At 45.2% G+C, this 18,114-nt stretch overlaps 1 protein-coding gene across 3 annotated transcripts in view; it reads right to left on the reverse strand.

Annotated features, from left to right (window-relative positions):
- Positions 1-3,860: 3,860 nt before the first annotated feature.
- Positions 3,861-18,114, reverse strand: part of ADAMTSL1 (ADAMTS like 1) — an 874,799-nt gene continuing 860,545 nt past the window's right edge. For all 3 annotated transcript variants that reach the window (XM_087869620.1, XM_087869619.1, XM_045780274.2), the window contains 3 exons: positions 8,599-8,708; positions 7,612-7,832; positions 3,861-6,385 (listed from right to left, as the gene is read on the reverse strand). In XM_087869620.1, coding sequence (XP_087725746.1) covers positions 6,279-6,385; positions 7,612-7,832; positions 8,599-8,708 — 438 coding nt within the window. In that variant the 3' untranslated portion in view covers positions 3,861-6,278. The remainder of the gene's footprint in view (positions 6,386-7,611; positions 7,833-8,598; positions 8,709-18,114) is intronic.

An 18,114-nucleotide genomic window follows, 5' to 3' on the forward strand; every position in this document is an offset into this window, starting at 1 on the left:
CCCCAGAGTCGGTGCTTCACAAGAGTTTGTCAGGCTCTGAAGCAAGGAGAAGGTAAGTGATAGGAAGAGAAATCAGGGAGGAGATGAGATGAGAAAGCATAAGGGCTTATCTGGCAGGGTGGGGGGGCTGGGGTGGGAGGTAGAGCGAGGTCCACCAGGACCAGGTGAGGGCTTGGTGGTTCTCCATCTCAGCAAGACCCTGGTGCAGAGGCTGGACCATCACATGGCAGAGGGAGTGGGGGATTCGCAGGATGGGGGCTTGCTCTCAGGTGGTTACCGTGAGTATCTCCATTCTAACAGGAAGGGCCCGTGCAGGTGAAGACATTCAGCTCAGGAGTGACTGGCCCATGGATCTGGCACTTGCCCTGGCCTTGACCGTGTGACACGCTGAACTTCAGCTCTAGGACAGGACTACCTAGATGACTGACCGAACAACTTCGTCTTCCTTCAGTGACCTCAGCTAAGTCATTTCCTGGCCCCTTCTTTGTTATTTAAAGAAATGATGGCGAGGATTGGGGAGCAGAAAATCAAACCCATGACATATTTCATCACCACGCACCTTGCCTTGACCATTAAATATTTCCTGGAGTTGCTCACCTGGTAACTAAGTCGTTCGCAGCTTGTCTTCTCTCCTTTGTGGGATTTGTAACAAGGTCAACCCTGGCCATCACAAAGACCCAGAGGAGGGCTGTTTATGTCATCTTGGAAAGGGAGGCCGGTTTCGCAGGCCTGCTTTCTGGTCTGGATGCTGACCGCGCAATCTCTCCGGCCCTCCTAAGCATTCTGCTTAAACAAACATCATTTATGTGCAGCAGGAGAACCAGTCCCCACTGTCTGCTTTCTCTTCACTCACATAAAACTGCACGTTTAATTTCTGTTTACACATATATAAACCATATCTTTAGGAGCAGCCTGGGAAATCCTTGGTCGAAGATGGATTTTGCCTTCGGAAAACACAGAGCTGAGTGACATCTGTATATTGTGTTATCACAAGCGTGACACATGTGGGTGATTGGGACCAGGTGCTTCGCAGAACGCATCTGAGTGAAGTTGTAAACCTCTGGTCGACAGGCAAGCTGACAGCCCAGTTCTTGCGAGCAAAAGCTTGCTTGCGGTCCCTGCATTCCAGGTTAGAGGTAGCGGCCGACAGTGGAAAACCTTGGGGTGCTATGAATCAGCAGTTGAAGTTCAGCCAAAGATAACGATCTCTGATCAGCTTGCCCACCTTTGACCTGTAGAAGCGTCTCCCACTGGACAGCATGGGTGGGCGGGGACAGACGACAATTTGGGGTTTATCTTCGTCTTATAGGATGGGTAGATCCATTGAGCATTCGATTCTGTACTGATGAAGGCTTGTGTCCACACCAGCACTTTCCTCCTTGGCAGTATGTGATATGGGTAGATAACCTTCCCTGATTTAACGCACAGTCTAGTGTATTCTGAGTCTGAATCCTGGAGTCTTTAAATCATGGCTGGTTCATTGAACAAAACGAGGGACAGAGAGAGACCAAACCAAGGGGATGTCACCTTATTTTGTTTCCTAATTTATCCTTCCTTGGGTAATTCACCCAACAGGTCAGTTTTCACTGGATTATTTCCGAGAGCTTCATCCTTCTCTTCACCCCACAATTCCCTTATCCGTTGTGAATGAATTTGTCTGTTTTGGGGAGGCCCACAAATAGATTATTGAGCTCTAACTTGTCTCACTTGAGCAAGAACCATTAATAAAAGCGGGTTATTTTCTGTGGATTTATTGGCAGGAGGAGGTGAGGGGATAACAGCATGCCGTTTGTGAGAAAGTCTACCACTTGGTAAGTGAGATATCCTTAATTTTAGCTTTTACATTACACGTGTGTTTGCTTGTGTGAACACTTCTCTGTGATTTTTAGTAAATCAAAGGGAATGGAACTTATGTGTACATTCGGTATTTTGAATTGAAACTAGACTTGTACATTGGGATTATAAGACAACATTTGTCCTGGGAAGTTATTTCTGAAAGTGTGTGAATATTTTGGTGAGTCTTTGATTTGGTTACCGGGGCTGTTCTGTTATTTTCCAAGATACAGATTTTGGTTCACTGAGGCCGCTCTTATTTATGCTACTGTGTAGTATTGAATTTGCACCAATGACTGATGTCCTTCTCAGTCAAAAATGGAAACATAGGGCTAGTCTTTCAAAGCTGACGATGGGAATCTGAACTAGCACAAATGCTTTTGGGCTCTGCCCCTCATCTCTCTGCCAAGGTAGCTTGGACGGTAATAGCGGTTAACAGTGAATGCTTTCGTGACATGCCAGGTCATCACAGATTTTCTCAATGTGAATTAACTAGTGTTCTCACAAAAACCCTATCCTGTGAGGTATCCTCTTTTTAAAGGTGAGGAAACTGAGGCATGGATGAGCTTTGGTGATTATTGAGGGTTCTGGTCTGGGTGGGCCCCAGATTTCCTGGGCTCCTCTTGTTGAAGGCCTGGAAACTTCAGGGGCCAAGCAGGGGACTCTGGTATGAGGAGTTCCAACCCTGGGACTGGCCTGTGGTTAAGATTCCAAACTTTTACGCTGTGGCTGGTGGCATCCTTCTAGGAATCTCTCTTTTGCTCCCTGCTGAGCTCTGTGATTTTGGCTGGAAAATTTTCCATATGTTCTGGTTGAGCCCTTCCCACTATTTGCAACTTCCTGGGGTTTTACTCCGGCATCTCTGACTCATTCCCTGCCCCCCCCCCCCAACCCCATCCTCCCCTGGGGTCTCTGTAGGATATTATTTGGTTGCTGGTATGTAAGTATTTATAGTTCTAGCATTGGCTTTTTCTTTAAAGCAAAACCTAAAACTCCTTAGAAAATAATTGGAATTTCAGGAAGAGCTTTCTGGTTTATTTTGAGACTGCTTAACAGACTGTGATAAGCTGCGTGAGTTGCTGGAAGACAGGCTGGAGTTGGGCTTTGAGGCTGGGGGTCCTCTCAGGCACTTCCCACCAAGGTCCTTGTGTGGACATCCTCCAGGCCTGGGGACCTGCTGGCCTTCCACTGGGAGCCAGCTGATAAAAAAACTCCACAATATGCTTTTGATTTTTTCTGCACTTCCCACCATACCTTCATTTCTATTAAAATACTTTCAGAATCGGGAACTTGGGGCCCTAGAATGCCATCGGAATTGATTTTTGGGGATGAGAAAGTGACAACCCCAGTAAAACGTCCCATTGTCCCCAAGTAGGGAAGAAGGGCACCCACGAAGGAGGCCAGGCGTGGTCCGCTCTTACACATGGGAGCTGGGATGGCGGAGTGGGTGAGAAAAGGGCTCTGGCTAAAAAGCCAGGCTTCTGGGAGTTTGATCCCTGTTCTACCGGCTGGTTGACCCTGGGCTTCTCTGGGCCTCTGTCTACCCATATACAAACGGTGATAATCCTAGGGCTCATGTGAGGATGGAACGTAATGATCTATAAATGTTAGCTCCTACTCATGGTGTCCATCCAGAATTTCAGCACCCAGCTACTATATTCTGTGCACGCCCCCATTGGCAGGGAGCCCGGCCTGGAGGGAGGGTACTCCCGCCCCCAAGTCTTCATCTGCCCCCCAAGATGCCTAGTTTTTCTGAAGGTCCTGTGGCTCCCACCTTCCCACCATGCAGGGCTATGAATAAGAGGATTGTCAAGGGCAGTACTAAGCCTAAATACTTGCATGTCCACAGACGTAGCTCCTTTGGGTTGACTTACAGAGCTGGCCCTTCAGGCACGGGCTCCCAGCGTCCCAGGCAGAGCTGTAACCTGCAATTTTTCCACGTTAGCCCAGTGCGTGTAAGTGGCCGGGAACCACCCTCACCCCCCAAGACAGGAAGGCTGGGCTTAACAGAGACTCGGACAACCAGATTTATTAAATAAATAAGCTGTATTATCTGTACAAAAAAAATATAAATACAGTTTTGTGTTTTCGAGGAGGAAGTGCCTCCTTCCACATTATTCAGCCACTCTAATCATCTTGTGCTGCTGCTGAGTCACGATTCACAGAACAAACAGTAAATGTACATTCATCTCATGCAAGGAGCACGTTACTTCCCACCCCAAGCCTAGGTCCTCCAGGCTCGCTCTGAAACCTACTCCAGCGGCTGCAGCCTGACACGAGGCGGAGCTGGAGGACACCTGCTATTGAGGAAACGTAAATATTGGCCACTGGTTTTCCATAGCTATTGAACTAGAAATAACCAACTGCGTTAGTTAGTACGGACTCTGTCGTCTTCATTCCATGCATAACTATTGCGTCACAAGTGAATCCCCTTTTACTGCCCTGTCATCCCATGTTAGCTTTACAACGTAGTGTCTACACAGTGAATAGATCCGGAGTGAAATACCAGGTGCTATTAAAAATAGGAACAATACAATAATCACCACTGAGTTTACAGGAACACAACCGCAGGAAGTTAGTAAAAAGTCCCCCAAATACTTTGTTTTCCGGATGACAATGTACAATTATTAATATTGCACTTTTTTTATACAAGAAATCCTAATAAATATTCACAAAAGATATACAGACATAGAAAACATTCTCTTTTATTTTAAATAAACATGACACTGATTTTTAGTAACATGATTTCTTAGAGCCCATTGTGCTGAGGAAGAAAGAGACCCACCTTCGTCGTCCACAGCTCCCCCGGGGAGGACACAGCTTAACAGTGTTCCCCGTCTCTGACTTCCAGACGCCCTGCTAGCCGTGGTGGCCCTGGGGCTGAGTGGCATTTGCGAGTCTGTAGGGGGGGGCAGTTGATCCAAGGGGTGAGTGACAGTGGCCACGCTGCCCTGGCTATTGAGTGGTGGCCAACGGGGAGGTGGCCAAGATCACTCACCCAAAGCCCCTCTGCTGAAAGAACAATTGGCCAAATAGTCCCAGAATGTCAGGTTTGCCACTGGACCTCACCACAGCCCTTTTACTGTAGCTGACGGGCATTTCTGGAAGGGTGTGTGCTGCCTTGCTCGCCGAATTCCTAAAATGGGTGGTACTCATTCTTGTAAGGTTCATAGTATTTCATTGTGTGTGGGGGGGAACAGGTTGAAAAGCCTTTGAGGACCCTCCTGCAAGCTTTAGTTACCCTACAGCTTCGCCAGCATACCCCGCCACCCTGCCCCAAGCTGCTGTGAAATCAGGAGGCCAGCTCTCATCGTGCTCCTGGAAGGGCCCGCACCAGCCGGCTGTCCCACCCCTTGTCCCGGCCAGCTCCGGAAGTGGCTCCTGTGACCTGATGGATCCTCTCTGGCAAACTGACCCCAATCCCTGGCCCTTAGGGGAAGCAGCACTGGCCAACTAGGCAGAAAACCCAGGCTGTTCACGCTCAAAATGCCCCTGGCCCACATCAGCGGTTAACCATGGGTGGGGGTGGGGGTGGTGCAGAACTTGTGACTTAGGGAGAGATGCCAGGGGTGGCCTGACTGCCTAACCAGACCCCGATGTCTCACTAGCTTTGCTCCAGGAGTACAGGCAGAACGTTCGCTGAGACAGTGTGGGGAGTGTGGACCCCCCCCCCCCAAGCGGCATGGGCTGCCAGGGCCTGTGCCCTCTATAAGGGCGGCAGAATTCGGAGTGTCCCTTCCCCGAGTCTCGGGCCTGCTCACTCATCTCCCTGCGCTGAGGACCGTGCACAGGCTTCTTTTTGCTTCTGTGCCTTTCCTGCTGCTTTGTGTCCTGCCTCGTGTGTGCTCCAGGCCCTTGCACGGTCTGCCCCTGACTGCCATGCATTGGTGCTTTGAGTTCTCAGGGCTCCCCACTGGCAGCGCTGCGTTCTGGCCTGGGTTCTGGGCGGTGTCCTCCCCTTCCTCCCCTCTCTGCCTGCTCTTCCCCAGGCGGAGACAGAGGAGGACACAGGCAGCAGCACACGCCTGGGTCGACAGCGTGCCGCCAGGAAAGACACAGTTGGTTGTCCGAAGTCTGTCTCAGTGCTTTACAAACGCTGTCACCCTACCCTCCCGTCTCTCATCCGCTCTTGGCCTTGACTCCCTGCTGCTTGCCTCTTCCTTGGTCTGCCTGGGAGCCGGGTTGGGGAAGGTGTCTGCTCTTCAACCTCCTTTCAACCCCTTTCCTTGTCTTTCCCCGACATCCTGTCCTCCAGCTAACTGAGAGAGAGGACACGCTGACGTCCTCACGTCTGGGGTGGGGGAGGAGGTCGGACGAGGGCGTGTGTGATGGGGGGCGGGGGAAAGGGCAACAAATAAATAAACGAAGAAAGCTTCAATTCTCTCCAAGGTGGTGGCGCGAGTCCTCTGCGTGGCCGGGGTGCAGTTCCTCCCTGGGCCCCGTCTTCACGCTTTGCCACAAGTCCCGCAGCAGCGAGATTTGAACTGGCTGAGCTGGCAGAGTTTGAGCTGCTTCACCTTCTCGCAGTACCGGGTGGTATCCCTGCACTCCACTGGGGGAGGGGACAGGAGAGAGCCTTGAGACGGAGCCTAAGGGCTGCGACCGCGGGGTGCTTGCGGGCCTCTGCCTGGGACCCTGGGCTCCTGTACTGCAGGGGCCACTGCTGTCCCGCCCCTGGGGGAGCTCTGCCGCGTGCCCCCCAGGCTGCCCCCCCGGGCTGCAGTGGCTGGCTGGATGATGGGGCGACCCTCGGCCCCCCCCTCTGTTTTCCTACCCGGTGCACATAAGCCCCTCTCCTCCTTCCCCTGCCCCGAGCGCTGTGGGCTGCCAGCTCAGCACTGGCACAGACGCGACTGTCCTTAAATACGGATGCTGATTTGGGCGGTGGACAGCTGTGGTGAACACAGCAAGTCTGAACTACTTTGACTGAATGTTAGCACGGATGGTGGTGAGCTCTTGACACACAGATGGGTGGGCACCACCCCTAGAGCAAAGATCATCCCCCCCCCCACCGGTGGACACGCTAGGGGACATGCCCACAGGGCATCTGCCTCAGCGTTGGCGATTTGATGCCTGGAGAGGCCCCGTTTGGGGGAAAACTGCATGGCAGTGTTTTAAAATTTCTTAATTCTTTGCTTCATACTTTGTCTTCGTCCCTTCCCTGTCTACGACCTACCTCCAATTTGTTTTGCGTCCAGAGGAAGAAAAAAATACCCGACTGGGATACAAATGCCAGTGTTGGGCGGAGGAGGACCCAGACAGTGAATGCGTATCAGATCTCGAGGGCCTGGGCTCCTGCATAGTTCGGGGGACGCCCGCGGGGCGGGAAGGAGGGAGGGCGGCAGCTCCTTGTTCTGTGAGAAGCAGAGCCACATTGGGTGCAGGGCCAGCCGGGCAGGACTTGTGCGGACAGTACTTTCTGTCTAGCGGCCTGGCCCCCGGGAGGCACTGTTGGCTGGTCTTCTCTGGGTCCCAGCCAAGCTCCTGCAGGGGAGCTGGAGGATGATTTCATTTAGCACCGGGCCCATAGCACCTGGCTTTGCCTAGTGCCTTGGGGCACACTCAGCCATCTGATGTGGCCTGGACGTGTGTAGACACATCCTCGCACACATCTTGGACGGCTTGCAGGCACCCCTGTGAAAATACCCAGCTCTGGCCCCTGCTCACCGTCCTTGGGAAACCTGATCCGGTGGCCTGGGCACGGGTTTGGGGCTGGGGGCAGAGGGCAGGCCCGCCCCTTGGGGACCTGGCAGAAGGCTCCATGGGGTGGGAACGTACTGTTTTCGCAGGGCGTGACGTTGCAGCGCTGCCAGTTGGCGGGCCGGGGCCCCCAGGAACACAGGTGCTCGGGCACGGCCTTGTTGGTGCGGGCGTGCACACACTCCACGCGCCGGGCCTGGAAGCCGTAGTTGCCGCACGTCGCGGTGCAGAGACTCCACAGGCTGACCCTCCAATGAACGCTGCAGGCCTCCGACCAGCAGTTCTGGGTGCTCACGGGCCTGCAGGAGGAGGGCGGCAGTGTTAGCGCCCGCCGCAGTCGGGGTGGGATCGGGGAACAGATGGGAAAGCAGCGGGGCAACTCTTCAGGCCTCTGGTGCCACCAGAGGGGGTTCGGATCTCTGTTCTGCCAGTAGTGGTTGTAGGATTTCAGAAGGCTGTGTGCTCTCACTGGGCCTCTCGGTGCTCAGCTCTGCAAAGTCTGTATCACTGCATGACCCAAGGATGAAGTCTGGCTGGGCAGTGGCAGAGCCTGGGGCTGGGGTCGCGGGTGGGGACGGTAAGCCCTCACCCCAAGGGACATCCACAGGCCAGTAGGACCGGGAATGGGGACTGGCTAGGAATGACAGCTTTAGACCCAGGGATCAGCGCCCTCGTTTTAGCATAACTTCTGTAGGAAGGCCGACAAGCGTGAGGGGCTGCTGGAGCCCTTGAGGTCTGGTGGCCACCGCGTGGACCTCACTTCCTGCCCACCCTGGGGCTAGTGCAGAGCTCCTGCGGTATCAGGCCACGCTCAGAGGAACAGAACTGTCTGTAGTCTTTACGACCAAAAGAGGAAAGCCCAGCCTGGCCCATTCAATAAGTGTAAGGCCACCACGGGGCCATCTATCTCTAGGGAGAACAGGGGCCCGGGGAAAACGAGGTGAAAGGGAAGGGCATCTGACCACAGGGACTGTGGGATGTTGGAGGAGAAACATCCGCTCAACATTATCTTTCCATGCTATTGACACAGGGCCTGGGGAAAGGAGGTCCACGGCTTTCTCTTACCTTGGAAGGGCGCTGCACTGCTCTGACGGTAAGGTGATGCCATCCCGTGTCTGGCAGAACACTTGTCTGTGCTGCACGGCTAGGTGAGGCCCGATGCAAGGCCCGTTGCACTGGGAAGCAGATAAAGGTGACATGTATGATGTTAGCCAAGTTAAGTGAGGGGTGGGGGAGTGGGGCCGGAGGGGGGCTGCAATGCTCAGGCTGCGTGGGACACAGAATCCTTCTGAGCATTTTGTCTGAGGCTTTCAGCTCATTCATCTTGCCCCGCCTTGTGTCAACTATAGGACATTCACCGGCACATTTTTTCTTTGTGCCATGGTGGAATGGTTAGCTTTCCTGTGGCCTGTAAGCATTCTGCTAGCAAACGGCTCATGGTCGTGTGGGGCCCATCAGAGAACGGGCGCTCCCTCCCCAGATTACCCATATCAGAGGGTTCTTGGCAGAATGAGCGAAGAATGTGGTGCGGTGACCTTTAGAGCGGAAGACCTCTAAGTGCCCCTTCAGTCCACAGGGCAATCTGGTTTTCCTCCTTGTGAAAATTCATTCAAGGTAACAAGTCCCTCCGGTCTTTCCTTTCTTTGGCATCAGTGTTTCCAGGTTAGCCCCAGCGCAGCTGACCAGAAAGAGACTTAGGTACGCAGAGCGAGTCCCTGCTCCGGTTCTCCTGCTGCGCGCTGAGAGAGATGGCGAAGCTTCTCCCAGAGGGGCCGGAGCCAGACGGTCACAGGCAGCACCCATCCCAACAGCAGCGTCCGTGAGCACAAAAGCAGCAGGCCCTTAGCCAGCATTTGCTGCTTGAGGCGAGTCAGCGGACCGACATCCCTTAGAGGCCACTTTCGGAAAAAAAGCTCTTGGGGATCTTTGGACTCCAGGAGTCCACAGGGGAGCTGTTAACCTTCAAAGTGATCAGAAATCTTTAAAAGAATTTTTTATTTTTTTCTTTTTGACCCCCCTTTCCCATTTTTCTCACCCTCAAATTCCCTGCCTCTCGTAGCTACTACCAGTCTTGTGTGTGTGTGTGTGTGTGTGTGTGTGTGTGTGTGTCTGTGTCTGTGTCTGTGTGTCTGTGTGTCTGTGTGTCTTCGGTTCTACATATAGGAGAGAGCATATGGTATTTGTCTTCTTTCATTTAGCCTGATGCTCTCAAAGTCCATTCATGTTGTCACAAACGGCAAGATTTCATTCTTTTTTGTGGCTGAATAATAGTCCATTATATATATATGTAATATACACACACATATACACATGAAATAGAATCCATCATATATATTATATGTATATCTATATACCACACGTACTTTATCCATTCATCCATTGATGGCCATTTAGATTGTGTGTATATCTTGTTTATTATAAATAATGCAATGAGTATGGGGGTACATATGTCTTTTTGAGTTAGTGTTCATTTTCGCTGGATAAATTCTACCCAGAAGTGGAACTGCTGGTTCATATGGTGGTTCTATTTTCCATTTTTTGAGGACCATCCCTACTGTTTTCCAGAGTGGCTGCACCAATTTATATTTCCACCAACAGTGTACAAGGGTTATCTTTCCTCCATATCCTTGCCAACAATTGTTGACTTTTCGATAATAACCATTTTAACAGGTGTGAAGTAATATCTCATTGTGGTTTTGATTTGCATTTTCCTGATTGTGTACTAAGATACATTTTCATGTATTTGTTGGCCATCTGTATATCTTCTTGGGAAAAAAGTCTATTTAGATCTTCTGCCTATTTTAAAAATTGGATTTTTTTTTTTTGGTGTTGAGTTGCAAGAGTTCTTTATATATTTTGGATAGTAGCCCCTTATTAGATTTATGATTAGCAAATATTTTTCTCCCATTCAGTAGCTTGCCTTCTCATTTTGTTGATGGTTTCCTTTGCTGTATAGAAGCTTTTTAGTATGATGTGGTATTGCTTATTTTTGATTTTGGTGTCAGGTTAAAAAAAACCGAACCACTGGCAATGCCTATATCAAAGGACCTTGCTGCCTATGTTTTTTATTTTATTTTTTTGAGAGAGAATGAGAGAGCATGAGTGGGGGGGGGAGAGAATCTCATAACACAGGGTTCGATCTCATGACTTTGAAATCATGACCCGAGCTGAAATCGAGAGTCAGATGCTTAACCGACTGAGCCATCTCGGTGCCCCTACCTATGTTTTATGATAAGAGTTTTATGGTTTCAGGTCTTATGTTCAAGTCTTTAATCACTTTGAGTTATTTTTTGTATATGGTGTAACATCGTGGTTTTTATTCTTTTGTACGTAGCCATCTAGTTTTCCCAAACTCATTTATTAAAGAGACTATCCTTTCCTCACCATATAATCTTGGCTCCTTTGTAGTAAATTAATTGACCATATATAGATGAGTTTAATTGTGGGTTTCTATTTTGTTTTGATTACTGTAGCTTTTTAATATAGTTTGAAATTAGGGAATATGGGGCCTCCAGCTTTGTTCTTTCTCAAGATTGCTTTGGCTTTTTTTTTTTTCTTTTTGTAGTTCCATATAAATTTTAGGATTATTTGTTCCAGTTCTGTGAAAAATGCTATTGAATTTTGATAGAGATTGCACTTCATCTGTGTATTGCTTTGGGTAATATGGACCTTCTATCAATATTCATTCTTCCAATCCATAAGCACAGAGTATCTTTCCATTTATTTGTGTCTTCTTCAATTCTTTCATAAATGTCTTCTAGTTTTCAATAATCACCTCCTTAAATTTATTCCTAGGTGTACTTTTTCATTTTGATACAATTATAAACGGGATTGTTTTCTTCATTTCTCTTTCTGATAGTTTGGTGCTGATTTTTGTATGTTGATGTTGTATCCTGCAACTTACTGAATTTGCTTATTATAAGTTTTTCGATAGAGTCCTTAGGATTTTCTATACAAAATAGCATGTCATTTGCAAACCATGACAGTTTTTCTTTTTTAATCTGGATGCCTTTTATTTCTTAACTAATTGCTCTAGCTAGGACTTCTTATACTATGTTAAGTAAAGATGGGGAGAATGGGCATCCTTCTCTTGTTTCTGATCTTAGAAGAAAGGCTTTCAGCTTTGTGCCACTGAGGATGATGTTAGCTGTGGACTTGTCATCTATGGCCTTTATTATGCTGAGGTACATTCCCCTTTATACCCACTTTGTTAGTTTTTTATCACGAATGGGTATTGAATTTTGTCAGATGCTTCTTCTGCATCTACTGAGATATGATTTTTATCCTTATTTGTTGATGTGGTGTATCACATTGATGGATTCGTGGATGTTGAACTATCCTTGCATTGGAGGGAAACTTCATTTACTCATGGTGTATGATTCTTTTAATATATTGTTGAATTTGGCTAGTAAAAATTTTGTTGAGGGTCTTTGCATCTATGTTCAGCGGGGATATTGGCCTGTAATTTTTTTTTTAAAGATTTTATTTATTTATTCGGCAGAGAGAGAGACAGCCAGCAAGAGAGGGAACACAAGCAGGGGGAGTGGGAGAGGAAGAAGCAGGCTCATAGCAGAGAAGCCTGATGCGGGGCTCGATCCCAGGACTCTGGGATGACGCCCTGAGCCAAAGGCAGACGTTTAATGACTGCGCCACCCAGGCGCCCCGCGGCCTGTAATACTCTTGTGCCTGGCTTTTTCAGTTGCTGTTTTCAAGGTTCATTTCTATTGTAGCATGTATAGAATTTCATTCCTGAAGGCTGGATAATACTCTATTGTAAGTATATACTATATTCTGTTTATCCATCCATCTGTCAAAGGACATGTTGGTTGTTTGCCATTGTGATGCTACTGTGAACATTAGTGTACATATATTTGTTCAGATCCTTGCTTTCAGTTGTTTTGAGTGTATACCCAGAAGTGGAATTGCTGGATCATACGGTAATTCTATGTTCAGTATTTTGAGAAACTGCTATACTGTTTTCCACAATAGCTGTACCATTTTATATTATCAACAGTGCACAAGGGTTCCAATTTTTCCACATTTCTACTACTGCTTGGTATTTATTTTTAAAAATAATGAAGTGGTATCTCATTGTAGTTTTAATTTGCATCTCCTTAATTGCTAGTGATGTTGAATGTCTTTTCATGTGTGTATTGTCCATTTGTAGATTTTCTTTGGAGAAATGTTTATTCTAGGCTTTGTGTTTTTGAGTTGTAGTTCTTCTCTCTATATTTTGGATATTAATCCTTTATCAGATTTATGATTTGCAAGTATTTTCTCACATTCTGTGGGTCGTCTCCTCACTTTGGTGATGGTGTCCTTTGATGAAGAAAAGCTTTCAATTTTGATGAAATCCAGTTTATCTAATTTTTTTTGATTAATTGTGCTTTTAGTGTCCTATCCAAAAAATCATTGCCAATCCAGTATTACGAAGCTTCTTCCCTATGTTTCTTCTAAGAGTTTATACTTTTAACCCTTACATTTAAGTCTTTGATCCATTTTGAGTTAATTTTCATATCTAGTTAAAATAAGGATCCAGCTTCATTCTCTAGCATATGGTTTTCCAGTTTCAACCCAGCACCATTTGTTGAAAGGCTATTCTTTCCTCATTGAATGATCCTGGCACACTTCATCTGATCATATGTACAAAAGCTTATTTCTGGGCTCTCTATTCCATTCCCTTGGACTACATGCCAGAACTATACTGTTTTGATTACTGTAGCTTTGTAGTAAGTTTTTGTATCAGGAAGTGTGAAGCCTCCAACTTCGTTTTTTTCAAAAATTTTTTTGGTCATTCAGGATCTCTTGATATTCCATCTGAATTTTAGGTTGGATTTTCTTATTTCTTCAAAAAGTCCTTGGGATTTTGAATCTCTAGATCAATTTGAGCCATACTGACATCTTAATAATAAATTTTCTAAATCTAGGAACATAGGATGTCTTTTCTTTTTTTTTTTGTCTTCTTTATTTTCTTTTAGTAATGTTTTGTAGTTTTCAGTGTACAAGTCTTTCACCTCCTTGGTTAAGTTTATAAGTATTTTTATACGTGGAATGATATTCTTTTTTGTTTCTGGCACTTTAGAGCCAAATTTATTTTTTTAAAATTTCAATTCTAGTTAGTTGACATACAGTTCAATATTGGCTTCAGGAGTAGAGGTCAGTGGTTCATCATTTACATATAACCACCAGTGCTCATCTTAACAAGGGCCCTCCTTAATAGCCATCATCTATCCCAGCCCCCACCCCCCTCCCTCCATCAACCCTGTTTGTTCTCTATAGTTAAGAGTCTCTCTCTCCTGGATGGCTCAGTCAGTTAAGTGTCTGCCTTGGCTCAGGTCATGATCCCAGGGTCTTGGGATCCAGCCCCGTGTCAGACTCCTTGCTCAGTGGGGAGTCTGCTTCTCCCTCTCCTGCTGCCCATCCCTCCCCAGCTCATGCTCTCTCTCTCTCAAGTAAATAAAATCTTAAAAGTCTCTCTCATGATTTCCCTCTCTTTTGTTCCCCCTCCTGAATGTTCACCCACTTTGTTTTTTAATTCCATATGAGTGAAATCATATGGTATTTCTTTCTCTGATTAACTCATTTTGCTTAGCATACTCTAGTTCCATCCACATTGTTGCAAATGACAACACTTCATTCTTTCTTTCTGATGGCTGAGTAGTATGATTTTCATTTCCTTTTCAGATTGTTCATAATTCATATATAGATACACAACTGATTTCTGATTTTTTTATCTTGCAACTTTGTTGAATTCATTTATTAGCTCTAAGAGATTTATTCTGGTGTTGGTATTAAGATTTTTGGAGTTTTTACATGTAAGATCATGTCATCTGTAACAAAATTTTACTACTTCTTTTCTAACTTGGGTGGCTTTTCTTTCTTTTTCTTGCCTAATTGCTCTGAACTTCCAATAAACACTACGTTGAATGGACGTGGTAAACATTGCGTTCTTCTTCCTCATCTTGGGGGAAAAGTTTTCAGTCTTCACTATTAACTATGATAGTTTTTTTAGCTGTGGGTTTTTCATATATGGTGTTTATTATTTTGAGGTAGTTTCTTTTTATTACTAGTTCAGTTTTTATCACAAAAGGATTTTGAATCTCATCAAAGGCTTTTTCTGCATCAATTGAGATCATGTGTTTTTTTTCCTTTTATTCTGCTAATATGGTATATTATCAAGGTTAATTATCATGTGTTGAACTATCCTTATTTTACAACAATAAATCCTACCTGAAAATTCGTAATCACTCTAATAATTCATATGCTAGTATTTTGTTGAGGATTCTGCAGTAATGGAGGGAATGGAGTGGGGAAGGAAGCCATAAGACATACCAAAGTGGCTAAAGTTAGTCCTTCCTTATCAGTAAGGATATCCCCACTTAAAAGGCAGATATTAGCTTAATAGCTTAGAATTTGATTTTTTTTAAAAGCCTCTCTACAAGAGACATTGAAAGTAAAAGGATAGAAAAAGATATTCCATGCAAAAGTAGTAACCAAAAGAGAGCTGCGGTGGCTATTCTAATACCAGACAAAATAAATTTTAAGTCAAAACCATTGTAAGAGACAAAGAAGAAAATTATATATTGATAAAAGGCCAAGATAGAACGACTATTAACATATATGCATAAGCACAAAACCTCCAAAATGCATGAATCAAACACTGACAACTGAAGACAGAAATAGTTCTACAATAATTGGACACTAAAATACCCCACTTTCAATAATGGATAGGACAACCAAACAAAAGATCAATAAATAAGAACTTAACAGGACTATAGTCCAGTTGCACCTAAGAGACCTATGCAGAAAACTCTACCCAACCACAGCAGAATACACATTTTTTTTCATGTTAGGCCGCAAAACAAGTCTTAATAAATTAAAAAAAATGAAATCATACACAGTATCTTTTCACTACATGAATTTCTGCATCAGTAATTAAAAAGGATATGGGTCTTTAGTTTTCTTGTACTGTCTTCCTCTGGCTTTGGTATCAGAGTAATCTGGGCCTCACAGAATGAGTTAAGGAATGTTAGTAGTCCCTCCCTTTCAATTTTGAGGAGGACTAAGTTTAGGCATAAATTCTTTAAATATTAGGTCAAATTCACCAGTGAGGACATCTAGGCCAGGGCTTTTCTTTGTTGTGAGGTCCAGGTTACTGATTGAATCTCCCTAATAGTTATAGGTCTATGTGTATTTTTACTTGTGATTTGTCCTTGATGGGTTGTGTGTTTATAAGAAATTGTCTATTACACCTAGGTTTCCAATTTGTTGGTGTACAGTTGTTCATAGTACTGCTGTATTCACCCTTTTATTTCAGATTTTAATAATTTGAGTTTTCTGTTTTTTTCTCAGTGTAGCTAAAAGTTGGTCCATTTTGTAGATCTTTTGGAAGAACCAACTTCTGGTTTCATTGATTTTTCTGTTTATTTATGGCTATTGTCTCTATTATTTGTATTTATAATTTCCTTTCTTCTACCAGCTTTGGGTTTTGTTTGCTCTTGTTATTTTAGTTCCTTAAGGCCAGAAGTTAGGTTGTTTTTTGAAGTCTTTCTTTTTTAATGTAAGCATTTATATATATATTTTTTTCTCTGAGCACTGTGTTCTCTGCATCCCGGATTTTCACTTGTCTCAAGGTATTTTCCAATTTCCCAATATTTGTTCATTTTTCTTCTTAAATAATAGTTGAAAAAAACATCTCTCCCAGTTTTTGTATAGAGTCTCTGTGCCTGAGCACCCCTTCAATGATTAGCTGGGTGTCTCTGAGCTTAGGCATCAGCCTGCAATGAAAGCTTAGGATATACTCAGGTCTTTTCTGTGAGCATATGTCTTGCTTGGGCCTGCATGTAGTTTTCTCAATTTCCCTGTACATATGTCTGCTTCCTAATGTCTTAATTTCCTAGGGCATCTCACCCCAAGTTCTCAGGGCCTTCGATGGTCTATTTTATGTCTTTATCTGTAATCTCTCGTCCCAGGTGTCTGCAGGTCTGTAGTCCCCCTGAAGCTTTCACAAGCAGTGGCTGCCTCCCCCACTTGGGATCTTAGTTGAGACAGAGACCATTCCTTTAGGTGGTTCCCTGATAGGGTTTTCTGTGCTCCCTATGGACTGAGGGAGGAAAATGGATTGCTGATGCCTCTAGAGTAAGACTGTGCCATACTGAGGAGAGGGATGAATGAAATTTCCTACTCTTTGAGGGTAGATTTTTATTTGAGTGTTTGCTTGGTTGTTGTAGGCTTTTACTCCTATAGGGTTAGTTCAGCCCATTTCTGGTTGTTTTTTGACGCTTCCATAGGGGAATGGGAACTTAGGACTACCTAATCTGTCATTTTGCTGATGTTTCTTGACAACTGGACATTACTCACTGCTAATTTGACTTAAGTGCCATTGACACACTGAAACTGCCCTTCACAGGTTGCTAGTAACTGCCTGTCACTCAAGTTCCCCTGGTACCAGATAATGTTTACCTGGTTTGGTCTTTCTGATCCATTTTGATACCCCTGTCCTTCCTTCTTTATGGAAACTCCTTTGTTACTGTCTGTGAATATACTTTCTTTCTCTACTCATTAGGTTCTCTTTTTCCCCCTCCTGTTTCTGCAGATTAGTGTTCCCGAAGGTTCTAGCCTATGCCTTTCTTCATCTCATGCTTTCCTTCCTCTTGGGTTACACTACCCTTTTTAGTGCCAGATCTACATCCAACTGCTGAATGAAAATATCTAATTGGATATTTTACAAATACTAAACATGTGCAAAAACAATTTCTTACCCAGTTCATTTCTGTTTTCTGACCTAGTTGTTCAGTCCATTTATAAATGTGTCATCTTAGCTTCCTCATCTGTGATATCCAAGCACTACTGAAGCCATGTGAATCATACATTCATAGAATGTCTTCTATGAGATCTCTCCATTTCCATTGCCTTCATTTCTATCGGCACCATTTCTCCACTAGATTCTCTTTCTCCAGTCTTGTCATTTCTCTATACTGCTGAATATATAAGCTTTCTTTTAAAAGTCAAACAAGGTGGCATTCATAATAAAATCCAAACTCCTTATAGAGCATACGAGACAAATCATGATCTGGTACCTATTTTCCAGCCACATTTATATTTCTAACATTCTGGGGCTACTTTCAGTTTCATTCTTTCACACATGCTTGAATGGAACACATTTCCCACCCGAGACAGGTGCCTCATAAAGGTATGTCGGGTTAAAAGAAGAAAATTGAATTATTATATGAAGCCAGATTGTTAAGTGGTCTTAGGTCTACTTAGACTAAAATCAGCGTAGTTTCCATAGACTTCAAAGAGGTAGGCACATGAATGAAAGGGCAGATATTTGCATGACACTATCCGCAAAGGATTTTCTGGTCAGAAACAATGACCATTTTCATTCTCACAAGAGTGGAATGTGGAGGTTGGGAGGGCATCCGTTGCTTGAAGCACATCCAACACTATCACCAAGAGGAAAATCTTAACAGGATTGTGAGATCAAGCAGTACCTTCTAACTTGGAATACTTCAAGTCTTGCTACGCTTTAAAGGGTGGTCCTTGGACCAGTAACATTGGCATCATCTTAAAGCTTTTAGA

The sequence above is a fragment of the Ursus americanus genome, chromosome 18 (assembly GCF_024610735.1).
Source record: "Ursus americanus isolate L20-20 chromosome 18, mUrsAme1.1.p, whole genome shotgun sequence".
Classification (NCBI taxonomy): Eukaryota; Metazoa; Chordata; class Mammalia; order Carnivora; family Ursidae; genus Ursus; species Ursus americanus.